The 25,156-nt window shown below is 37.2% G+C and overlaps 1 protein-coding gene across 18 annotated transcripts in view; it reads left to right on the top strand.

Moving 5' to 3' along the window:
* WNK1 (WNK lysine deficient protein kinase 1) overlaps positions 1-25,156 on the top strand; it is a 145,070-nt gene that overhangs the window by 73,560 nt on the left and 46,354 nt on the right. For 17 of the 18 annotated variants that reach the window (XM_012434929.2, XM_012434935.2, XM_012434930.2 and 14 more), the window contains 4 exons: positions 19,439-19,527; positions 21,527-21,746; positions 22,929-23,259; positions 24,050-24,237. In XM_012434929.2, the coding sequence (XP_012290352.1) occupies positions 19,439-19,527; positions 21,527-21,746; positions 22,929-23,259; positions 24,050-24,237 (828 nt within the window). Of the gene's footprint in view, positions 1-14,033; positions 14,385-19,438; positions 19,528-21,526; positions 21,747-22,928; positions 23,260-24,049; positions 24,238-25,156 lie in introns of those variants that run through there. The other variant, XM_012434950.3, reaches the window with a different exon arrangement.

Raw genomic sequence — 25,156 nt, 5'->3', positions numbered from 1 at the left:
AATTGTGCTTAACAATGGAGACAGGAAGGAATACGGGAGGAAAATAACAAACAGCCAACCAATATTTCATTTAAACCTGTGAAATGCTATGCAATTACTGAGGAGTGATTTACTTCCAATTATGTAGTCACTTTTAGAGTAGGTGTGATGTGGTACTGAGAAGAATGTATGTTTTGTGGATTTGGGGAGGAAAGCTCTGTAAATGTTTATTAAGTTTACTTGTTCCAGGTCTGAGTTCAAGCCCTGGATATACTTGTTAATTTTCTGTCTTATTGATCTGTCTAATATTGACAATGTGATGTTAAAGTCTCCCACTGTTACTGTGTGGAAGTCTAAGTCTCTTTGTAAGTCATTAAGAACTTGCCTTATGTATCTGGGTGCTCCTGTATTGGGTGCATATATATTTAGGATTATTAGCTCTTCTTGTTGCATTGCTCCTTTTACCATTATGTAATGTCCTTCTTTGCCTCTTTTGATCTTTATTGCTTTAAAGTCTATTTTATCAGAGGCGAGAACTGCAACTCCCGCTTTTTTTTTTTTTTGCTCTCCATTTGGTTGGTAAATCTTCCTCCATCCCTTCGTCTTGAGTCTCTGTGTATCGTTGCATGTAAGATGGGTCTGGATGCAGCATACCTATGGGTTTTGGCTTTTCATCCTATTTGCCTGTCTGTGTCTTTTGATTGGGGCATTTAGTCGAATTAAATTTAGGATTAACATCAATATATGTGAGTTTAATACTGCCATTTAATGCTAGCTGGCTGTTTTGCACATTAGTTGATGTAGATTCTTCATTATGTTGATGCTCGTTACCTTTTGGTATATTTTTGGAATGGCTGATACTGGTTGTTCCTTTCTGTGTATAGAGCTTCTTTCAGAAGCTGTTGTAAAGCAGGCCTGGTGGTGATGAAATCTCTGAGTGCTTGCTTGTTCACAAAAGATTTTATTTTTCCTTCACTTATGAAGCTTAGTTTGACTGGATATGAAATTCTGGGTTGAAAGTTCTTTTCTTTAAGGATGTTGAATATTGGCCCCCACTCTCTTCTGGCCTGTAGGGTTTCTGCTGAGAGATCTGCTGTGAGTCTGATAGGCTTCTCTTTGTGGGTAACCTGACCTTTCTCTCTGTCTGTCCTTAGCATTTTCTCCTTCATTTCAACCCTGGTGAATCTGACGATTATGTGCCTTGGGATTGCTCTTCTTGAGGAATATCTTTATGGTGTTCTCTGTATTACCTGGAGTTGAATATTGTCCTGCCTTGCTAGGTTGGGAAAGTTTTCCTGGATAATATCCTGAAGAATATTTTCCAGCTTGGATTCATTCTCTTCGTGACGTTCAGGTACACCTATCAAATGTAGATTAGGTCTTTTCACATAGTCCCATATTTCTTAGAGACTTTGCTCATTCCTTTTTACCCTTTTTTCTCTAATCTTGTCTTCTCGTTTCATTTCATTGAGTTTGTCTTCGACCTCTGATATCCTTTCTTCTGCTTGGTCAATTCGACTGTTAAAACTTGTGCAGGCCGGGTGCGGTGGCTCAAGCCTGTAATCCCAGCACTTTGGGAGGCCGAGACGGGTGGATCACGAGGTCAAGAGATCGAGACCGTCCTGGTCAACATGGTGAAACCCCGTCTCTACTAATACAAAAAATTAGCTGGGCATGGTGGCGCGTGCCTGTAATCCCAGCTACTCAGGAGGCTGAAGCAGGAGAATTGCCTGAACCCAGGAGGCGGAGGTTGCGGTGAGCCGAGATCGCGCCATTGCACTCCAGCCTGGGTAACGAGCGAAACTCCGCCTCAAAAAAAAAAAAAAAAAAAACTTGTGCATACTTCGCCAAGTTCTCGTATTGTGTTTTTCAGCTCCATCAATTCACTTATATTCCTCTCTAAATTGTCTATTCTCGTTAGCATTTCATCAAACCTTTTTTCAAGGTTCTTAGTTTCTTTGCATTGGGTTAGAACATGTTCCTTTAGCTCACAAAAGGTTCTTATTATCCACCCTCTGAAGCCTGATTCTGTCAATTCATCACACTTATTCTCCATCAGACCTTGTTCCCTTGCTGATGAGGAGCTGTGATCCCCTGAAGGAGAAGAGGCATTCTGATTTCAGGTGTTTTCAGCCTTTTTGCGCTGGCTTCTTCCCATCTTTGTGGATTTATCCACCTGTCATCTTTGTAATTGCTGACTTTCAGATTGGGTCTCTGAGTGGACGTCCAGTTTGTTGGTGATGATGTTATTTCTGTTTCTTTGTTTTCCTTTGGTGGACGCCCCTCCCCCACAGAGCTGGACCTTCCCGGGTTCAGCTGTGCTTGCTGTGAAACTCTCAACCGTCAGCGTTTCCAATTGCTGTTTTTTTGTGGGGGTGGGACCAGCTGAGCCCGATCATCTGGCTCCCTGCCTCGGAGCCCCCTTTTTTTCTTTTCCTAATTGAACGGTGGATTCTCTCCCAGGTGCCCCAGTCGCCCGCCGAAAAGGTGCCGGGATCTATGTAATTTCCCGTGTGGCGACCACACTGGCTGAAACAGCAGCACTGAGATTCGTGGCGCTTTCCTGCCCGGGAATCTCCCGACCTGGCTCCCTGTTTCAGTCCCCCTTTCAATCAGCTGAATGGGCGACTGCATTCGTGGAGCTCCAAACGCCAACTAAGAGGACACCCAGTCCCGCACCCTCCGCACTGAGAACTGCCATGGCGGGGCACTGGCAAAACAGCCGCGCCAACCAAAAGAGTCGCGCTGGTGACCCATCGGGCTCCTCCACTGGGAATCTCCTGGTCTGTGGACAACAAAAATTCATCTAGAAGTCTGGCGTCCACTCAACTCCCTGCACCTTCACTGGGAGCTGCAATCGTGAGCTGCTGCTAATCGGCCATCTTGGATCTCTCTCAGTGTGAGAGAGTTCTGATCTCTCCATATTCTTGCCAACTCTTGTTGTTATTATTTTTTTTTTCTGAGACAGAGTCTCGCTGTCACCCAGGCTGGATTGCATTGGCGTGATCACAGGTCACTGCAGTTTCTGCCTCCCAGGCTCAAGCAATTCTCCCGCCTCAGCCTCCTGGGTATCTGGGACCACAGACGCACACCACCATGCTGGCTAATTTTCTGTGTCTTTTGTAGAGACAAGGTTTTGCCATGTTGCCCAGGCTGGTCTCGAGCTCCTTACATCAAACCATCTGCCTGCCTTGGCTCCCCAAAGTGCTAGGATTATAGGTGAGAGCACTGCACCAGCCTGTGTCTTCTATTCTTAAAAGGACAGCAGTCATTAGGTTAAGGACTCACACTGCTCCTAGATGACTTCGTCTTAACTAATTACTTATGCAATGATCTCGTTTCCAAAAAAATTTACATTGTAAGGTACTGGAGATTAGAACCATGTTGTATCTTTTTGAAGTACACAATTCAACCCCATAACAATTCATGGGTTCATTCAACAAATATTCAAGTCTCTTCTATGTTCCAGACTTTTTCTAGATCCTAGATATTGATATTATTGTTATGTCAAACACTGTCCCTGTCTCTAAAGAATTTACTAAGGGAAGGGGAACAAACAAGTAAAGCAGACAGTTACCATACAATAGAAAACACTTATTTTAGGGATAGGTACTTAATGAAAGCACATAAGAGTGGTACCTAATCAAGTTTGGACAAGTTAGAGATATAGTATTAAAGAAGTAGAAAAAGACTAAGATAGTGTTGTATGTGAAGATCGATAATTTTGTATATCACCAAGTTTGGATGTAGGAAAAAGAAGAGGCAAGGGATAAGGGACAAAAGGAAAGCTTAGACTTTAATGTAGAGTACTGAGGGGACTATTTTAAAAGTTGGTTGGTTTCATGTATGTCAACACATACAGACTTAAATTTTAGAAAGATTATTCTGACTACAGAATGGAGAATGGATTTCTGAGGAAGACTAAATGTTAAACCCAGTTAAAAGGGTATTATAGTAATCTAAGGGAAATGATTAATAGTCTGAAATAAGGAGTTGTAAGAGAGAAGGCCAAAATGGATGGGTTAGAGATTTGAGCTAACCTCATTTGTTTTTTTTTCCACTTAACATGAAAATAAATGCTCAGGTACACATATATACTTAAGATCAAACAATATCAAACCTGATTGTGAGGTTAAATATTAGATTTGGGGATTATAAAATGTATAATTTGTATATGAAATGGTTTACATATTTTATTTACTAACTTACCAATCATTACTTTTTTTTTTTTTTGAGACAGAGTCTTACTCTGTCAATTAGGCAGGAGAGTGCATGGCGCAGTGTCGAGTGCAACTTCCACCTCCCAGGTTCAAGTGATTCTCCTGCCTCAGCCTCCTGAGTAACTGGGATTATAGGCGCCCACCACCATGCCTGGCAATTTTTTTTTTTTTTTTTAGTAGAGATGGAGTTTTACCATGTTGGCCAGGCTGGTCTTGAACTCCTGACCTCAAGTGATCCGCCCACCTCAGCCCCCAAAGTGCTGAGATTACAGGTGTGTGTGAGCCACCACACCCGACCCATTCTGTCATATTCTAAATGAAGTAACAAACAATGATTCCTGGCCAAATCCAGCCTGGTGCCCATTTTTGTACATCCCATGACATAAGAATGGTTTTTGGTTTTGTTTTTAATTTTTTGAGAGAAAGTCTCACTCTGTCACTCAGGCTTGAGTGCAGTGGTATAATCATAGGGCTCTGTAACCTTGAACTTCTGGGCTCAAGTGATTCTGTTGCCTCAGGCTTCTGAATTTGTAGGACTATAGGCATGTGCCACCAGGCTCAGCTAATTTTTCGAAATTTTTTTGTAGAGGTGGGGTTTCACTGTGTTGCCCAGGCTGGTCTCAAGTGATCTTCCTACTTTAGCCACCCAAAATGCTGGGATTACAGTTATGAGTACCATGCCTGACTGGTTTTTATATTTCAGTGTTTGGGAAAAATGTCAAAAGAAGACTATTTTATATGACACGAAAACTACATGAAATTCAAATTTCCATGTCCTTAAATAAAGTTTTTCTGGCACACAACCATGCTCATTTACTTCCACGTTATTTATGGCTGTTTTCACACTATAATGGCAGAGCTGAGTAATGGAACAGACTGTATGATGCATAAAGCCTAAAATATTTACTATTACGCTCTTAACAGGAAAAGTTACTCACTCCTGTGCTAAACATGTCTCCAGAACTTTGTAAAACATGTTCCCCTGTAGAGTTCTCTAAGAAATTACTGATCCATGAAAGTAGTGGTGATGTTCTTCTATAAGAATGCGTCAGCCTCTGTACTTGTAGTAGACATGAGAATCTTGGTGCAACCAAGTAGCTACTTAACAGGACAGAAAATTTATAGTCAGTCATTTCTTTCTGTTAAAAGTAGAAATAAAACTTTAACATTTTTATTTGCCAAATACAAACTCAAAGCTCAGTTGAGAAGAAAATCTTCTTACCTGAAAGATGTCTTTGGTAGTAAGTTTAATAGAACCTAGAAAGACTAGTGTCACTGTTTCTGTATTCTCAGTATAGTGTTTAACCTGTTTTTGGTTGTTCAGCAGTTTTTGTTTTTTATTAAACGAGACAAAATTCATATAAAACTAACCATTTTAGCCATTTTAAGCTATACAGTTCACTGGTTTTTAGTGTATTCATGATGTTATACAATTCTCACTACTAATTCCAGAACCTTCCCATCATCCCCAAAATGAAGCCCCATACTCATTAGCAGTCATTTTCCATTTCCCTCTCCAACCCATCCCCTAGCAACCACTAATCTGCTTTCTGTCTCTGGATTTGATTTTCCTATTCTGGGTATTTCATGTAAATGGAATTATACAATAAGTGGCTTTTTGTATCTGCTTCTTTCACTTAGCAAAATGTTTGTAAGGTATGTCCATGTAGTAGCATGTATCAGTACTTTGTTATGGTTGAAAAATATTCTATTGTGTGTATATACTACATTTTGTTCTATTCAGCAGGTTTTATTTCCCTTTAGTTCTGTAGTTTCTTCCTCCTTTTCTTAATGTTAAACTGCTTGAATCTATAGCTACCTCTTAATCTGGAGAGAGATTGACAATAGTGTTTTAGTCCGTTTGTGCTGCTGTATCAAAAATGCCATAAACTAGGTAGCTTATAAACAAGAACCATTTATTTCTCATAGTTCTGAAGGCTGGAAAGCCCAAGATCAGGTACCATGAGATTTGGTATCTATTGAGGTTCTGTTCCTCATAGACTGGACTGTCTTGTGTCGTTTTCACGTTGTGGAAGAGTCAAACAAGCTCCCTTAGGACTCTTATAAGGGCAGTAATTCCTTTCAAAGCTCTCCCCTGATGACCTGATCTGCCCTCGTGACCTGATCACCTCCCAAAGACTTTCACCTCTTAATACTGTCTTACTGGACATTAGGTTTCAACACAAAAATTTTAGGGGGACACAAACATTCAGACTATAGCATACATGAAGGAGGAAGTATATAGTGTCTTAAAAGGTATTGTCCTAGAGCTTGGTTTATTATATCCTTGTTTGTATTTGTTGTGCACAGCACACTGTAGGCACTCATTAATATTTTGAGGAAGAAATGATTCAAAGGAATATCAAATATAGTCAAAATTAAATATGTAAATTTGGGAGAGTTGTATTTACTCTATGAAAGAGAAGTGAAATTTAAGGTGACCTTCAAAATTATCCTGCTAAAATGAAGTTGAATAGTGGCAAGTAGAAACTGATGTACCTATAAAAGCAATATATTTTATATTAATGGCAAAAATTTCAATTACTTTTGCACCAACCTAATAGAATAGGAAAAACTGTTTGGTGCAAATAAAGCAGAAAATCGAATAATAGGTAAATAGGTTATCCCAGGACTAAAAAGGCTCTTCTGTATGTTCTCAAATCTCCTAGTTGTAATTTCTGAACAACTAGCTTAACTCTTTCCATTATGGGGCTAGGTCTGTGTTTTTATTGTTGTTGTTTTGAGGTATTTCCCCATAATTTTTACCCTATAATTACTCTCACTTTGTTTTCTTCCCTGAGACTTCATAGGGCAGACCAAATTGTAATTTCCCTTGGTAGTCCCTCAAATGTTTCAAGACAGTTTTCCTAATGTCAGGAGTCCTTTTTTGTCAAGACCCATCATTCAATTTGTAAAACTTGTTCCTTTGAATTTCTTGAGGGAAGCAGCTTATATGCATTATTAGAAGAGGGAGATGCTCAGCAACTGTTTTCTTGATCTTGAGGAAGTTAAGAAGGAAGAAAATCAGTAATTAAACATAATGAACTTGGCAACATTGTATAATATTTCAGAGGCCTTGGTGGTGAAGGTTTGAGATTCTATAATCTGAGAATTTTTGAGACGGGATCATGATTTATTTATTTACTTGGAGACAAAGTCTCCCTGTCGTCCAGGCTGGAGTGCAGTGGTGCGATCTTGGCTCATTGCAACCTCTGCCTCCTGGGTACAAGCAGTTCTCCTGTCTCAGCCTCCCAAGTAACTGGGATTACAGGCGCCCACCACCATGCCCAGCTAATTATTGTGTAGAGACGGGGGTTTCACCATGTTGGCCAGGCTGTTGTAGAACTCCTGAGCTCAAGTGATCCACCTGCTTCGACCTCCCAAAGTGTTGGGATCACAGGCTTGAGCCACTGTGCCCGGCCCACATTTGAGTGATTTAGTTCAGTGGCTCTCAAACTCTTTGGTAATAGTAATCCTTTACACTCTTAGAGGACCCCAAAGAGCTTTTATTTACTTGTGTTCTATCTACTCTACCATATTATAAATTAAAATAGAAAAAATTTAAAAAGGATTTAAAAATGATAAATAACATAAGCCCTATATATGTTGGCATCAGTAATAACACTTTTATTACAAATAATTATTTTCCAAAACAAATTTTAAAAATTTATTGAGAAGAGGGGCATTTCCACATTTTTGCAAATCTAATGTCTGGTCTAAAAGAAGATCGCTGAATTCTTATATCTGCTTTTCTATTCAGCCTGTTACAATATGTTGTTTGGGTTGAAATATACAAAGAAAATTGGCCTCATGCAGATATGTAGTTGCAAAATGAAATACTTTATAGGCCACAAGAAAAGATATTGAGGACCCTGAAGGGTCTTTATATCACACCTTTGAGAACCACAGTTTTAGCAAACCATGCAAAATGCAGCCCTCAGACCAACAGGATCAGCATCTCAGGGTGCTTATATTTAATGTAAAATTTTGGCCCTATCCCAGGCCTGTTAAATTAAAATCTGCATTTTACATAGTCCAAGGGTGATTTGTGTGTACATGAAAAAGACTCTTATGGTCTTTTTCAGTTCCATGTACCTTTATTTGGTTAAATAAAAAGTAAGCTATATAGTATAACACCAAAATGTTATTTAAATAAACTGTTGTTCAGTCATTTATGTAAACTTTCAAGTAGCATTATAAGTAACCAATTTGACTTAAAAATTATAGTATTATTATAGCATTTATTTCTAATTTTGTATTTTTTCTGCATTTTTGGTTGTTGCTTTTATTTTTCTTTATTTTATTTTTTTTGAGACAGAGGCTTGCTCTGTTACCCAGGCTGGAGTGCAGTGGCACAACCTTGCCTCCCTGCAACCTGCGCCTCCTGGGTTCAAGTGATTTTCCTGCTTCAGCCTTCTGAGTAGCTGGGAGGGACAACAGGCATGTGCCACCACAGCCAGCTAAGTTGTATTTTTTGGTAGAGACGGAGTTTCACTATGTTGGCCATGCTGGTCTCGAACTCCTGACCTTAAGCAGTCTACTGGCCTCGGCCTCCCAAAGTGCTGGGATTACTGGTGTGAATCACTGTGCCAGGCCTGGTTGCTTTTTTAAAAAGGAAAACCAATAAATCAACCTGCAGAAAATGTGGAATAAAAAGTTTGAAGAGTAAGTTTATTGGAACTGTGCTAGAATCCCTCGTTTCTAAGGATGTTGCAGGTGGTGTACATTTGTGCTTTATTTTTCCTCTAAGCTGTGAAAATTTAGTTGTATATGCTGTACAATCCTTAATTCTGCACTGTCGATTTCCATACTTCTTGTCTAGGAAATACTGTTTGGATTTTACCAATCTCCATTCCCATCTTCTGGCTTCTAGTAAAGAATAAAAAGGGCTGTGGTCTGTTACTTTTCTAAAAGCCCTCTCATGTTTTGGGTATCAAGGTAAAAATAGAGGGTTTAAACAAGTTCTTAGAGGCTGGGCATGGTGGCTCACACATGTAATCCCAGCACTTTGGGAGGCCGAGGTGGGTGGATCACGAGATCAGGAGATCAAGACCATCCTGGCTAACATGGTGAAACCCTGTCTCTATTAAAAATACAAAAAAAATTAGCCAGCCATGGTGGCATACACCTGTAGTACCAGCTACTCAGGAGACTGAAGCAGGAAAATTGCTTGAACCCGGGAGGCAGAGGGTGTGGTGAGCCGAGATTGTGCCATTGCACTTCAGCCTGAGCGACAGAGATAGACTCCGTCTCAAAATAATAATAATAATAATAATGTTATTAGATGATACAATGATTTATATAATTATATAAGCAATCATGATGATTGTATGTTGAAATAGGCCTTGAAATACTGTACCTTTTTTAAGTCTGCTTGGGATTTAAAATTTTAATTAGTAAATTTAACTAATTTAAAAATAATGTTAGTGTCAGTCTGCCTAACTGTTGCACACTTATTAAAGAAACAGGTGTGATTATGCATTGGAAGAGATCCTAGGGCTTTCTGATGCAAACACACCCAGAGACTCCAGCCACTCTGTAAATTTCTGGTTTTCATCCCAGGTCTATTATGTATACCCTGACTATTAGTAACCAGTAAGCCACTCTCCCCCTTCTGTAGGTTTAATACTAACTTACAAAAAGAATACAAAGAAGAATTTGTATTTAACAGCTCAGGATTTCCTTTTTAGGTGGAAGAAATCAGCTCTGGAGTTGGATCTGCTTCCATTCAAATCCCATAATGTCATTGCCTAGCTATGAGACTATGAGCAAATTATTTAATTCTCTCAGCCTAAAGCATTTGTGAAGATTAAATGAGAAAGGCAAAGTGCCTGGCATACAGTTACTAATCAGTACTTAATAGTTATCCCCATTATCATCAACATCATTATTATTAATACACATTTAGTAGTAAAATAAATTATCCCTTTTTCCATTATTTTAGCCAGTGACATTCAGTAAATTGCATTAATTTAAATGTGTTTCATAAGTGTAACATAAAATCAAGCTTTAAATGGGAAAATGAGCTAATATTTATTTGTAATCTGTCAATCACCTTGCAAGGTGCTTTACATATCCTATTGTAATTTTTTATGTCATGATAAATAGAGTCTTCGTTTCACAGGTAAGAAAATAGACTCAGAGGTTAAGCATTTTGCCCAAGGACATGGAGGAGAAATAATAGTAATCAGAAATCAAGGTTCTCTTAACATGACACTAATACAAACCGTAACATTATTTCCTTTACCTCTTTTTTTTTGTTTTGTTTTTAACCTGTTTTCTAGACTGCAAGGAAAACTGAGGGTAAAAAGTTTAGGAGATGTGAGTAGCATAAGTCTGGTACTGCAGTTTTGAGCTCTGAGTAAAAGTTAATTTTAATTCCCCCTATTTAACAGAGAAAAACTTAATTGTATGCTATACCTGTAATCTTGACCCAGTTATCATGAAAGTCTATGCCACTGGTAATGAGAAGATCCAAGTAAAAGTAGTAATATATTTAGCACAACTTTGGTCTGCTTTTAAAATAAAAACTGCAGCAAGCAATGGCATCAACTTTTTATATTAAGGATAGTGCATTTGAGGTTGGAGCAGTACACAAGCTTTCATGTATTCAGAGAATAACGAGCCTTGGGGAATCATGAGTAAGTTAATTTCCTTTGATAGAGCTAGCTTGATTTGGTAGGGAGTTTGAAAAGGCTTGTTTTCCAATGGGATCATAAGGTATGTTCAAATTCCTGTAAAGTAATGGCTCATACCGGTAAGAATCTGGCTGGATCCAGCCCTATAACAACCAACTTAGAAATAATGGGGATTTTTAATTACTTTGTTTGTGTAATTTGACTTTGTCACCAATTCCATTAGCTTTCTGATTGCAAGGTTTGAACATTCTGTCTGAGAAAAACAGAATTAAAGCCATTAGGGTAAAATTCCTTTTAGTTTTTATATAACAGATTGCAATTCACCCTACTTTTTTAATGAAACAAGTGAAACTGATTCCTGATTAGATGTTGTTTGAAAAGTTGAAGGAAACTTTGTATTTATTTCTTTAGCAGTAGAATTTGTTGTGCTATCTCAGTGAAAATCCATTGGAATTAGCTGAACTGGTTCCTTAATAAATTTTGTTTCTATGTCCATCCAGCAAATTTAGATTATAAATGTAAAAGAAAAGTTCAAGTATTGAGGAACATACACATTTCAATTATCTTAGGAACGTTTTGCATGATTTTCAGAAGCATTTCATAATTCTATGATTTGATTAAGATTAAAGGTGATAGCATTCTCAGTGTTTTAGGTACTAAAGAATAATTATGGAATCCTTATTTCAGAATTCCTTGAAAAAGGTGACCTTACTTATCTACCCTGAATATTAATCTGTAATTCACAAGGCGGTAGACTACAGAATAAAAACTGATAGGATATAGAAAGATTGTTTTCCAAATTTAAATACAGCAGTACTGTTTTCTGTATAGTGTAAATAACAGATGCTAAAAGATTCATAGATACTTTGTAATTGCTACTTTCTCTAATGGATTATATGTATATATGATTTGACATACACCTTGAGAGAAGCATAAGACTATGTTGACTGAAAAAAGGGGGCAGAATAGGAAAAGTATTCTTGTTGGTAGAAGTGCTCACTAAAGTATTCAGTGAACAAGTAACCAGTTTGACTGAACTTACTTTGGGGGAGATTGGATAGAGATGTAGGTGGAAGTTAGGTTATGATTTTCATACCACAATTAAAAGCACAGTAACATGGACTAGAAATAACATTAAACTAGACACTGGAAAATCTGGATTCTGGTTTTTGTTTTACCATTTATTAGGCCCATACTTAACTGGAATACAGATTTGTATTTGTCTTCTAGGTGCTGAAGGTGATGCAGTGTATCTAGCAGATTGCTTGATAGCTGTTAGACTAGATGAGACACTCTATAGTCACCAGTTGAATTAATGGATCAGTTCTAACTTTGACATAGCATTAATCTCTGGGCCATATTTCTGTTGTTTGAACAAGGGAGGACTCTTAATCTGGTTCATTCTAGAGCTTTGATCCTATGATGATTTTGTAGCTGTGGAGAACTATTAACCATTTTTGAGCAGTGTGATTATGAGTTAAAAGATACCAGATGATTGGAAATGTCAGATGCTTAAATGGAGTCAGATGGTTGGAGCTAGACCCAATGTAAAACACAAGTTGGAAATGAAGAGAATGGAAATATGAGGCCCATCTTAAATTGGTCTAAGCTTAAAGAGATGAGGTATTAGAAATCAGGACTTTGATGGTCACTTTTGTAATACAAAAACAACGACTTGGGTAGCAAAGAAGGCAGCAAAAACTTTTTTGGGGGGAGGGGCAGGGAGCTGGTCAGCGATCTTTGGCTGTTGGAGAAGAGTAAGAGTACTAGTCACAAAATCATATTCTAGTTGTTTTAACTTTATCTTTGTTTCAAGAGCCCATAGAGAATAATAGTACTTAAATATTGTGGGAGAAGAAGCATCCAGCAATGACTAAGGTTTCTTTTCTGGGCTATGGAAGTAATGACAGGATTGAAAGAAATGAGGGAAATCCAGAGAAAGGCACTGACTTTGAGAGAAAGAGGAATTAGTTCAGATATGTAAACTGTTACCTATTTGTGAATGGTATTTTTGTTGTGTTTATTGAAAACTCTTATTTGGATTTATAGAAAAGGTTGTTCCTTATAGAATCTAGATATTTGTGCCTACATCATGCCTTTGTCTCCTCAGCCCCGTAAAAGGCCGCTCAGCTTGGTTTATTTGTTGCCTGTTAAGAACTTTAAAACTACCCACATCTTTACATCTGATAGACCTTTGAGGCAGGACACATGCACTTGTTTTCTAGCTCTTTCATTTTGCCAAGCATAGTCCTGCGCAGGCTTGCTCATATACTTAAGGTAGAGGTAGACTGCACTTTTGCAGCACATGTTGCTGCATTTCTCCGAAATACCAGGCATCCTAGACTTAGTAGTAACAAATTGTGTTGAGCCAGAGATAGTGGTAGTTGTTTTGAGATAGCCTGTTCGAATTAGTAGCATTTCTAACCTTTAGATATATTCCTTCCAAACAGCTTCCAAGCCATTATCTTATGCTACTCTTGGTAATTGAAGCCTTAGCATCCACTGTCTTGATCAGGATTCAAGCTTACAAAATTATAAGGGAGAGAAGACTTTAATCTGTTACCCATTATAACAAAGCAATGAGCAATGCTATGTCTACAATCCTTGTTAATGCTCCAAAGAAAAACTTTCCCTTAATAACTAAAATTAAAGTAATTTTTAATTGGGACTATGAGATCTTCCTAGCAAATGGAATGCTTAATGTATATTGAGACTGTTACAGGAGGGAGAAGAAGAAGCAAAAATTCATACCACTTATGTACATAAATACTGTTGATTTTAAAAAATATACAGTGAAAGAATAGTAAAGCAATCTACCTTAATATCTCTGTTTTCTAAATTAGGTGAACAGAGGAGCTAGTATCTCCACTTTAAAAGTGAGTTTAAGGTATATGGTCCAGGTCATACAAACAGTATATGATGGATTGAACTGAGAACCCAGCCCAGTATTGTGATTCCTCGTCCAGTGTTCGTTTTGGCTACATATTCGGAGTTTACACCTTGTTCATTGAACTCAGTCCCCTTTTTCTTTTAAAGTACACTTTCAAAATGATTGGGGGAAGGGAGTGTTTTTGGTAAATGGAAACAGGCATCCAAGAAAGGTTTTGATAGGTCAAGGAGACAGAACCTGTGGACAAAGTAGGTGGAGCACTGAGCAAGTAAAAATCTCATTTTGCTTGTCCAGGGATCTATTACTGTTGGTGGAGAAGCAGAAGGAATATTAACAATAGTTTTCCTGCTGTTAGGCATGCAGTTTTGTCAATCTAGAATAAATCTGTTGTTGGCTGAGTAGAGCAAATTCATGTCTGAGAGTTGGGGAAGCATGGCTAGTGTTAAACAGGAAACTGTGCTTCAGTCTGACTTTGATATCTGCCTTCCTTATGCTGTGGGCTAATGTACATCGCACCCATTTTTTCCCTCATTTTCCTCCAATAAGAAATCTGTTTTGCCTTTTCTGATGGATATTACAAAGAAAGATTTTTGCTCAGTATTTGTCATTATAAATTCTCATTGCTGCTGCTGCCCTCAAAAGGATTGTGTAAATGAGGTAGGTAAGAATTTTTAGTATATATAGCAGTTTATATTGTAGCCTTTTTTGGTGATATTCGTAGAAAGTTTCAATTAAAGTACTGAAATTGTTAACTTGAGAATGCTTTTAAAAATATTTAGAGTTCTATAATTTAGTGAATTTATACTGTATTCTCTGTGAGGAGGAGGTAGGCTTTTCTTAATTCTGAATGGTTAGGGAAAAGTTTACCTTTATTAAGAGTTAGTATTAATGTTACCCTACCACATTCAGAGCATAAGAAGCAAGAGCATTTAAGAAGCAAGTGCTGGCAATTTTTAGGATCTGAAAGATTGAATCACAGAATTCTGTATTATGACTCACTCTTATTTTTCTAGCAGATTAATTGGCAAAACATAGTATATAGAATTCAAATGAGAAGTCAGTCTATAAAATGTGCATATGGTTTTTGTGGGGTTTTTTTTAGTTCAAATAATGCAACAAAATTTGATAAACATTTATCTTCTATCAGACTCTCAATGTGCTATTATAGAGTTACAGTTTTTTGTATCCCATTTAAAATTGTGCAGAAGTGTCCTTTGCATTTTGTAATGAGCATACAGTAGATATTCAAGGAATACATTTAGTGAAGAAAAATAAGCTACTGTCCCATGACAAAAAAAATAATGACACTACTACCTAAAGATAATTCTTGTGAATTAGAAAAGTAAGAGAAAAATATCTGTAGAGCCAGTGAGTTGTTGGCTTTGGAGGAGTGGATTGAGAGGGTTGTATGTCCTTAACAAACTCTAGTTTTGTTCTGTGTAAGATTAGCCCAATTTAGTACTTTTTTCTTCTTTTATCATGAAAACATCTTGTTATTATTACTTTGTTCTATCTGGTACTTAAAATTGTGTTTTAGAGTAATCGAGTTCAACTTTAAAAAATTATTAGTTATAAAAATTACATTGAGTTATGTCTTAAGAACAAGAAACCTATGAGTATAAGTATAGCATATTAAAAAAACTGTAATTTTGTATTTATTTTAAACAGCTTTCTATTACATGTCCCAGATGACTTTTCTGTGGGTCACTTTTAGGATCAGTGAGGTTTCATAATCATCCCATGTACACTTTTACTTTTAATATACAATACCTGTCTATGCTTGCTTCTTAAATGATTCAGAATACCTCTGCTAGGTATTTTGATAATCCTGGCTTATTGATGGTTGCTCACTGGTGAAATTCCTTGTTATATTTTTCAGTATCTAAGTGGGTAGCAGTAAGCAGTCTTAATCTTTTAATACCAGCTACTGGACTTGCAAGGTGTGTTTCAGCTTTATTAGCTACGTTGGCACCTACAGTACATTTTTTAAGGAAGTAGTAGTATCTAAATATATGGTATAGCATTAATATGGAATTTTCTCTACAAAATTCTTGGCTATAGGTTGAAGAAGCAGTATAACCTAGTAAATTTAAGGTTGTATTATGCACAGTTACTGGTTTTGCTATATCTTAATGTCTGTTTTTGCTCAGTAAGCATTCCTGTTTGTAAAGTCATAAATTCATACATGTTTGCATGGATAGGTTTAACAAGAGGATTATTATTAAGGATAATCAAGGATGAGAGTAGGTTCAAGAGAAGATTTTTCTTGCTTTATTATCTTTGGTGATTGCCTTTAAACTCAAAGGTAGCCTTGGGTCAGCAAACTTAATACTTCAAAGAGCTTTGAACCCAGGTACGGCATTTGAATTCAGCTGTTGTAAATTTAGACAGGCAAGTTAGACAGGTATTATCATTATTGGCTAGACAGGAAATCTGAAGCTCAGAACTACTTCTGCTTGTCCAGTTCACGCTGGATTCAAGTTTTTTATTGTTAAATGTTTTTGTCCTTTCAGTATGCCTATGCTAGAATAAAACAGAAGAATCAGTATATATTTGCTTGGTTAAATTAATATACAGTTTTATTGCCAGTAGGCCACATACATTCCCCTGAAATGTATGTGCTTATGGAAGAAGGAACTTTTTTTGTGTGACAAGTTCTTACTCTGTCACCCAGGCTAGAGTGCAGTGGCACGATCATGGCTCACTGCAGCCTTTACCTCTCGGGCTCAAATGATCCTCTGGCCCAGCCTCCTGAGTAACTGGACTACAGGCATGTGTGCCGCCATGCCCCACTAATTTTCTGTCTCTTAGAGGGTCTTGCTTTGTGCCCATGCTGGGCTCAAACTTCTGGGCTCAAGTGATCCTCCTACCTTAGGCTCCCAAAGTGCTGGGACTATCAGTGTGAGCTACCACACCTGGCCCTGGACTTTTAAAATGCTATAAAAATAATCAGAAGAGCCAGTTGGGTTAGCTCATGCCAGTAATCCCAGCACTTTGGGAGCCCAAGGTGGGAGGATCACTTGAGCCCAGAAGTTCAAGATCAGCCTGGGCAACATAGCAAGACTTCATTTCTCCAAAAAGATAAAAAGTTAGCTTGGCATGGTAGCACATGCCTGTAGTCCCAGCTACTTGGGAGGCTGAGGCAGGAGGAGTTTGAGGCAGCATTGAGCCACAGTCCCTCCACTGCACTCCAGCCTGGACAACAGAGCAAGAACTTGCCTTTTAAAAAAAAGTTTATGCAGTTTTACATATTTATTGTAGAAAACTAAAACCAAATATAAACCAAAATACAGTTGTTCCTCCCTGTCTGGGGAATTGGTTCCAGGACCCTACATCCCGGTGGACACCAAAATTTGAAGATGCTCAAGTTCCAGAAATATAAAATGAGCCACAGTATTTGCATATAAAATTATTTACAATATTTAATACACTGTGAATGCTATGTAAGCAGTTGCTATACTGTATTGTTAGATAATAATGGCAAGGAAAAGCCTGTACATATATAGTACAGATGCAGTTTTCTCTTTTGAATTTTCAGTTTGCAGTTGGTTGAATCCACAGACGTGGAAACCATGAGTAAGGAGGGCCAACTGTACTCAGTTTTCCTACTACCAGAGAACTTTTAGTATGTGGCATTCATTTTTTTCTTGCATTACCTGTTTTCATAAGTATAAGTTTGAAATACCAGCTTGCTTAATTAAAGCAGCCTTTTGCTTCAGCAGCATTATTTTATTTTCATTAAAATTATGTGAAGATAAAAACAAGTTGGGGAAAACTTAGATGGATTTGGAAAAATAAGATTGAGGAAAATACAAATAATGATCTTTGTAGTCATTCTCATAAATGAAGCTTTTAAAAACATTAATTTAACTTTAGGGTCAGCCCTACTACACAGTTCCTTGCTGTGAAAAGTTAGCCCTGGGAATAGAATTCTCCAGATTGATCTTTGGAATAATATAATGAGTAATTACTTAATTATCCAGCTTTGGATATAACTCTTATACTTAAAGACTTTAAAGCTAATCATTTTATGTATTTCATTTAGATCTATGAGAGACTACATGCATTTTTGTGATTTATTGGTCACTAATTTTGTTTTACTCTATCTGTCACTTAGATTATAGATAATTAGAATTTATATATATTTAATTACTTTTTGGAATGCCCCACCCCAACTCCATTCCTTTTGTTTTATGTGTCTATTGACTTACAGTGCCACTTGAGCAGCATGTCGGTGTTTCATCTCTTGATCCATGTGGTCACTTAGATGAGGTTAGAATAAATGAGATTTTTTTTTTTTCTTCCACCCCACCTCTTAGACAGTAGCATTTTGTTGTTCTTATATCTTTTATTTTTTCTTCATAACATTCTTGGAGTAGCTCTTATATGTATATTTTCCATACATTACTGAAAAAAGATTTTTTTTTTCTTTGTAGTTAGAGTCTTGCTCTATTCACAGGCTGGAGTACAGTGGTGCAATGTCGGCTCATTGCGACCTCTGCCTCCCGGGTTCAAGTAATTGTTCTACCTCAGCCTCCTAACTAGCTGGGACTACAGGCACGTGCCACCACACCCAGCTAATTTTTGTATTTTTAGTAGAGATGGGTTTCACCATGTTGGCTAGGATGGTCTTGATCTCTTGACCTCGTGATCTGCCCACCTCTGCTTCCCAAAGTGCTGGGATTACAGGCAAGAGCCACCGCACCCGGCCTGAAAATTTATTTTTAAAGAATTTATTGGCCAGGCACGGTGGGTCACGCCTATAATCCCAGCATTTTAGGAGGCTGAGACTGGTGGATCACCTGAGGTCAGGTGTTCAAGACCAGCCTGGTCCACATGGAGGACCCCCCCCACCCCTCTCTCCTAAAAATACAAAAATTAGCCGGGCGTGGTGGTGTGTGCCTGTAATCCCAGCTACTCAGGAGGCCAAGGCAGGAGAATCACTTGAACCCAGGAGACGGAGATTGCAGTGAGCCAAGATTATGCCACTGCACTCCAGCCTAGGTGACAGAGCAAGACTCCATCTCAGAAAAAAAAAAAAAGAATTTATTTTTACTTTATAAAGATTCTAAACTACTACTGTGATGACTGTTATGTAGTATCACATGTAATAGTAATGAGTTTTCTTCTGAGATTAATTGCAGAGCTTATCTTTCATATGGGTCCAATATATTACTTTTCATTGTGTTTTATTTGTGCAAGACAATTTGCTCTTTAGTTATCATGCCAAAATAATATAAATCTTCAATTCCTTTGAGTTTGTTAAAGATTACTGTAATAATATAACGCCTGCCAAACTAAGCATGTGAATTCATGCCCACACATGGGTTGAGTGTTCAAAATAGTTAAATGCTGTATTGATTGATGTGTTTAGGGAATCAGGTTGAAGAAAACATCTTCTAACCAATTAGAACATTTAGCTTTCTTTTTAGCCAATAATTTCCTTTACTTGAAACACAGCAGAAGATATTAGCATCTGCCTAAATTTTTTGATTGCCACACGTGGAAGTGACCCCACTGTCCTTGTTTTCTTGTGAACAGCTAAATTGCCACTACCCAACTCTGACACTGCATGGACCAACTCCTGCAGGTGAATCAGAAAAAAAGCCAGGATAGTAAGAAAGCAACCTAGATGAAACTTAATTGGAACTTTAAAAAACAAAGTTCAAAGGCCCTGCTTTTATTAATGTATTTCTGTTTATGGTTTTCAGGGGGTGAAGCCAGCCAGTTTTGACAAAGTAGCAATTCCCGAAGTGAAGGAAATTATTGAAGGATGCATACGACAAAACAAAGATGAAAGGTAAGTTGCCTCTTTTGACCTGGGTAATATTTGAACAAAACCTAAAAAGTAATGTGCTTTGAAGTGAGCCAAGATCGTACCACTGCACTTGAGCCTGGGCGTCAGAGGGAGACTTAGGTTTCCAAAAAAAAAAAAAAAAAGGTAATGTGCTTTTAGTACAACACTTATTCTACGGTATATTTAACATTTGTGATTTGTGATTGGTTTCTCCATTTATGCCTGTAACAATTTTAAAAGTAGGGTTCTGTTCATTATGCTTATTCAGATTTGATATACTGGAACACTATAAAAATACGGTTTGGTAGAGTTTAAGTAAACAACTACCACCATAAACATAGCTATATTCCATGAGAACTACTTACAGCTTCAGCATGATTTATAAAACTCAAAAGAGTTTAATATCTAACGCAGGAAATCTTTCTTTTATTCCTTTACCATTGAATTCTAAATGGTGAAATAAAACCTTGGCTCTTTAAAGTTAACTCAGCTATACAGGTCTAATTTTCTATCCTAATGCCAGAATTGAAGAAGAGCAAAACATCAAAATTCCTTGAGCAAAAACAGAAGACTTCGCCTGGGGGTTAGAAAGAGATGTGGCTTAGTCATTTGTACTAACAGAAGACTTTCTTAGAGGAGTGGCAAGTATCTGATCTTGCATATAGCTGATTCATCACCCGTTAGGCATGGCAAAGGGCCAGTGTCTGTTTTTGGAAAACAGTCTATCTTTGCCACCCCCCTCCATCCTCTAAAAAAGAAAAGAGACCAACTAGTACAAATATACATTGCAAGTTGAGCATAATCTACCACCTGAAGAATGAGAGCAATCAAATGTATCAACTAAATTAAAGAATTCCATCTTTTCACCTCTCCATCTCATTCTTTTTATAACATCATTATTTAGAAGAGCTTAACTTCATGGTTTTTAAGGCTTTGTTAAGTAAAAATTTAGTTTGAGTTTTCGTTTTTATATATGCTGGGTCCTTAAATCTCTTTAAGAACTTTTTTTTTTACTATAAACAAAGGAATGTTTGTTTCAACTCTTTTCTCCTCCCCTCCCCTCATCTGCTCTCCACACTGTCTTGCGCTGTCACCCAGGCTGGAGTACAGTGGCACAGTCTTGGCTCACTGCAACCTCTGCCTCCTAGGTTCAATCAGTTCTCTATCTACAAGTGCACGCCACCATTCCCGGCAACTTTTTGTATTTTTAGTAGAGACACATTTTCACCATGTTGGTCAGGCAGGTTGCAAATTCCTGACCTCAGGTGAACCACCCACCTCAGCCTCCCAAAGTACTGGGATTACAGGTGTGAGCTACTGTGCCCAGCCTGTTTCAATTCTTGATGGAGCAGTTTATTAGATTACTGGCATATTGAAACCATTTTATCTAAAGAAGATTATTTCACAATCAGCTTTCTGCTTACCCAGTACACAAGTTATTGAACAAGGAATTAAGAGAACTTATTGCTGTAAATAAAGGTTGCTGTAGTAGAAGGTACCAAACTAGAAACAAAAATATTTATTTTCTAGTTTTTATTTCACCATTTACAGCTTTTATAACTGTGAGCAAGATTCTCAACCTTTCTGAGCCTCCATTTCTTAATCAGGAGATGATACCAAATTGGGTGTTGGTCAGACAAGATCATAAATATGAAGATTTGTGTTACTTATAAATACCGTGTAAATGATCATGTGGTATTTTGAAGCTTTGTCTATGCATTACTTGTCATTACTAGTATATTATTGCTAATGAGATCATTAGATTTAAAAATTATCAATATCAGCTCTTAATCATGAATGAGATTGTTATGATCTATAACTTGAGAGAAAACCTCTATAATTACCATTCAAATGCAGCAATGTAAAAATGAGTTATAAATGTTCCCAGGTATTTTTTCAATTTTTTTCTCTGTTCTGTGATGGCCAAAAATAATTTGAAAATTATTTTTTCTAACTAATGGTATTATATTTTTGTTCCTTTTCTTTTTCCTCTGTTTGGAAGATATTCCATCAAAGACCTTTTGAACCATGCCTTCTTCCAGGAGGAAACAGGAGTACGGGTAGAGTTAGCAGAAGAAGATGATGGAGAAAAAATAGCCATAAAATTATGGCTACGTATTGAAGATATTAAGAAATTAAAGGGAAAATACAAAGACAATGAAGCTATTGAGTTTTCTTTTGACTTAGAGAGAGATGTCCCAGAAGATGTTGCTCAAGAAATGGTAAATTGACATTAGCCATTTAAAAATTGATTTATACTTCTTATATACATTGATACTATTATTAAGCAAAAAAGCAGTTTATGAAGTGGCGTGTGTGGCATATGCCATAGACATAAAATTGTAATGGCCCTAAATGTTATTTTTGAGTCGTGGGATTTTCCAGTGTGTGTTGTTGTTGTTGTTTTTTTAACTCCCTTCTTTGTATTGCTTTTATAATGGGTGTTAGATTTTATAGTCGTTTTTAAAAGCAATTTTTTTTTTTTGAGAGAGAGAGAGAGAGAGAGAGAGAGAGAAAGAGATAGGGTCTTGCTTTGTCACCAGGCTGGAGCGCAGTGGCCTGATAATCACAGCTCACTGCAGCCTCAAACTCCTGAACTCAAGCAGTCCTTCTGCCTCAGCTTCTCAGGAAGCTGGGACCATAGGGATGTGCCACCATGCCTGACTAATTTTTGTATTTTTAGTATAGATGGGGTTTACCAAGTTGTCCAGGTTTGTCTCGAACTCCTGATCTCAAGTGATCCTCCCGCCTCAGCCTCACAAAGTGCTGGGAGTATGTCATTTTGAAAAGTCCATAAGATTGAGTGACTCCCAGTTTGTATAAGCATCATTTATTTAAAATGACAAGTTATGTTTCTACATATTGGTACATTAGCCTTTGATCAGTTGTCTGGATCAACTCTGTAAACAGACATAGAACCATTAATTGTTTTTACTTTGAAGAGTTTTCCTGATCAAATATTAGTAGGAAGCCTTTGGTGTATTATTATTTGAAGTATGTCTAAAAGATCATTCTTCCATAAGGAAACCCTTCCCCAAATTTCTGCTTGACATAGTGCCCAAAATAGCTAATTATTACGAAAAGATAACTCAGAATATCTATACTCGGATTTATAAGAAGCATTCAAAAGTGGTAGTTGCCTCTGAGAAGAGATCAGGTATGAAAGAGTTACTTACGTTTAATTGTTAGTTGTTTGCATTGTTTGAGCTTTTTTGCTTTTTTGGAGGGGAGGAGCAGTGTTAAATCTTCATATTCGTACCACAGTTGGTTTTATCAGTACAGATGGGGTTGCTTTGTAAAAGAATGTATAATCAACAGGATAATGTACAATGCCTTTTTTTTTTTTTTTTTGGTGTTGTTTTCTTTCAGTATACTACTGCTTAATATACCCTTTTATTTTGTAGGTAGAGTCTGGGTATGTCTGTGAAGGTGATCACAAGACCATGGCTAAAGCTATCAAAGACAGAGTATCATTAATTAAAAGAAAACGAGAACAGCGGCAGTTGGTACGGGAGGAGCAAGAAAAAAAAAAGCAGGAAGAGAGCAGTCTCAAACAGCAGGTAGAACAATCAAATGCTTCCCAGACAGGAATCAAGCAGCTCCCTTCTGCTAGCACCGGCATACCTACTGCTTCTACCACTTCAGCTTCAGTTTCTACACAAGTAGAACCTGAAGAACCCGAGGCAGATCAACATCAACAACTACAGTACCAGCAACCCAGTATATCTGTGTTATGTACGTATCTTGGGAAGTGGACAGATATGCTAATGATTCTCTTAATTGATTTTTTTTTTAGCTTGTTATCATTTTGCACTGGCTTTTTGGTTTTGAATTACGAATCCTACTATTATACAGAATTTGGAATGGTTGTCACCTAGCTTCTTTTTATTTTTAATGTTCATGACTAGGAGAATAGAAGGATGGAGTAGTGAGGAAATGTGATTAGGATATAAAATAATTTTATAAGCTCTAACATTTTGGAGGTTTGAATTTGTAGATTTCTACTTTTCACAATTTATTTGAATAAAATAGAATTAATAATGAAGAACGAACAAGCTTGGCTACTAAAATTGAATCCATCAGTCTGGTTGAGCTCTTTTAGCAAAACTGGATGGTGTATAGACTAAAAAGTAATAAGAACACTGGTTATTAATTTAATTACCTGTTTAATACTGAGAACCTCCAGGCCTCCATAGTTAAGACTTTGAAAGCTGTGTCAAATTTAAGGCTTTTACAGTGTTCCATTTTGTTTCCTTACTCTTCAAGTGATAAGATTCTGTGATAGCCAGAATTTTTTTTAAAGAAGACATTCAGACTTTTCCATATGGTTTCCTCATTTAAATATAGAAATCGACTTAATGTGGCTACAATTCATTTTTTATTTAGTTCAAATCTCTGCAAAGAATAACTAGTAACCCCTAATATAATGGGTCTAAAATATGATGAGAAAATGTGAACCTCTGTTTTGTGATTTGTCTTTCTCTCTCTTTTTTTTTTTTTTTTTGGTGATTCATTTCTCCTTTAGCTGATGGTACGGTTGACAGTGGTCAAGGATCATCTGTCTTCACAGAATCTCGAGTGAGCAGCCAACAGACAGTTTCATATGGTTCCCAACATGAACAGGCACATTCTACAGGCACAGTCCCAGGGCATATACCTTCTACTGTCCAAGCACAATCTCAGCCCCATGGGGTGTATCCACCCTCAAGTGTGGTAAGTAAATGCTTAAGAGAATGTAATACTACAGTAAGAGCCAATGGATAGTCTGCTAAATTAAAATTATTTGTACACACCAAGTAGCAGTATGAGTCTAAAGTAGGAAATATAAAATGCTATATCTCTAAAAAAAAAATAGGCTATTATAGAGTACAATTAGAGTAGTTCTGGTAGAGAGTAGGATATACACATTAATGTGTGGGCATTAGCTAAACTGCCTACATGAAGCAACTATGTACAAGATTTAGACTAGCCTGCATTTTTACTAAAGGTAATGCTCTCTTTAGCACTTAAGAGTTGAAACCATTCACAGCAACATAAGCTGGATATACAAATAAATATTTTGTGGGTGGGGCAAGGAGAGTTTTTCAAAAACTTGTTAAAATAATTACTAAGTATTTTCTGTAAGATTCCCTATTGTACAAAACACAGGTAAGACCTTCAAACCATTATAGAATGCTGCATGTGAGTACCCCAGATAGAGAGAATCCTTTATTTGAATGACTGTTTAATTTAGCGCTTGTGTTTAGTTAATCATCAGTTGCTCTGTGTGTTCCTGCCTTTAAAGTCTTTGTTGGACACAAGTTCCTTCCCCACTATGTGTTCTTTTGCTTTTTCCCTTTACTTGGTATCTGTTTTATTACTGATTTATTTTCAGAATCAACTTACGGAAATTATTTCCTGAAACATTTTATGCTTGTACACACACACACACACACACACACACACACACACAAATTATCCTATGTTTTACATTAGCCACTCTTGCTTCTCATACAGAGAATGTTAAAGTGGATCATCAGTTAATACCCCATTTCTTTTGTTGACTTCAGAGGAAAATAAAATACATCATCTGCCTCTGAAAGGTGTTAGAAAATAAGTAACTTGTCACTGTATAGCACCTGTTTAGTGAAAT

Source organism: Aotus nancymaae, unplaced genomic scaffold (assembly GCF_030222135.1).
Source record: "Aotus nancymaae isolate 86718 unplaced genomic scaffold, 86718_ANA_hifiasm-v0.15.2.pri h1tg000016l, whole genome shotgun sequence".
NCBI lineage: Eukaryota > Metazoa > Chordata > Mammalia > Primates > Aotidae > Aotus > Aotus nancymaae.
This window is presented reverse-complemented; position numbering and strand designations above follow the sequence as displayed.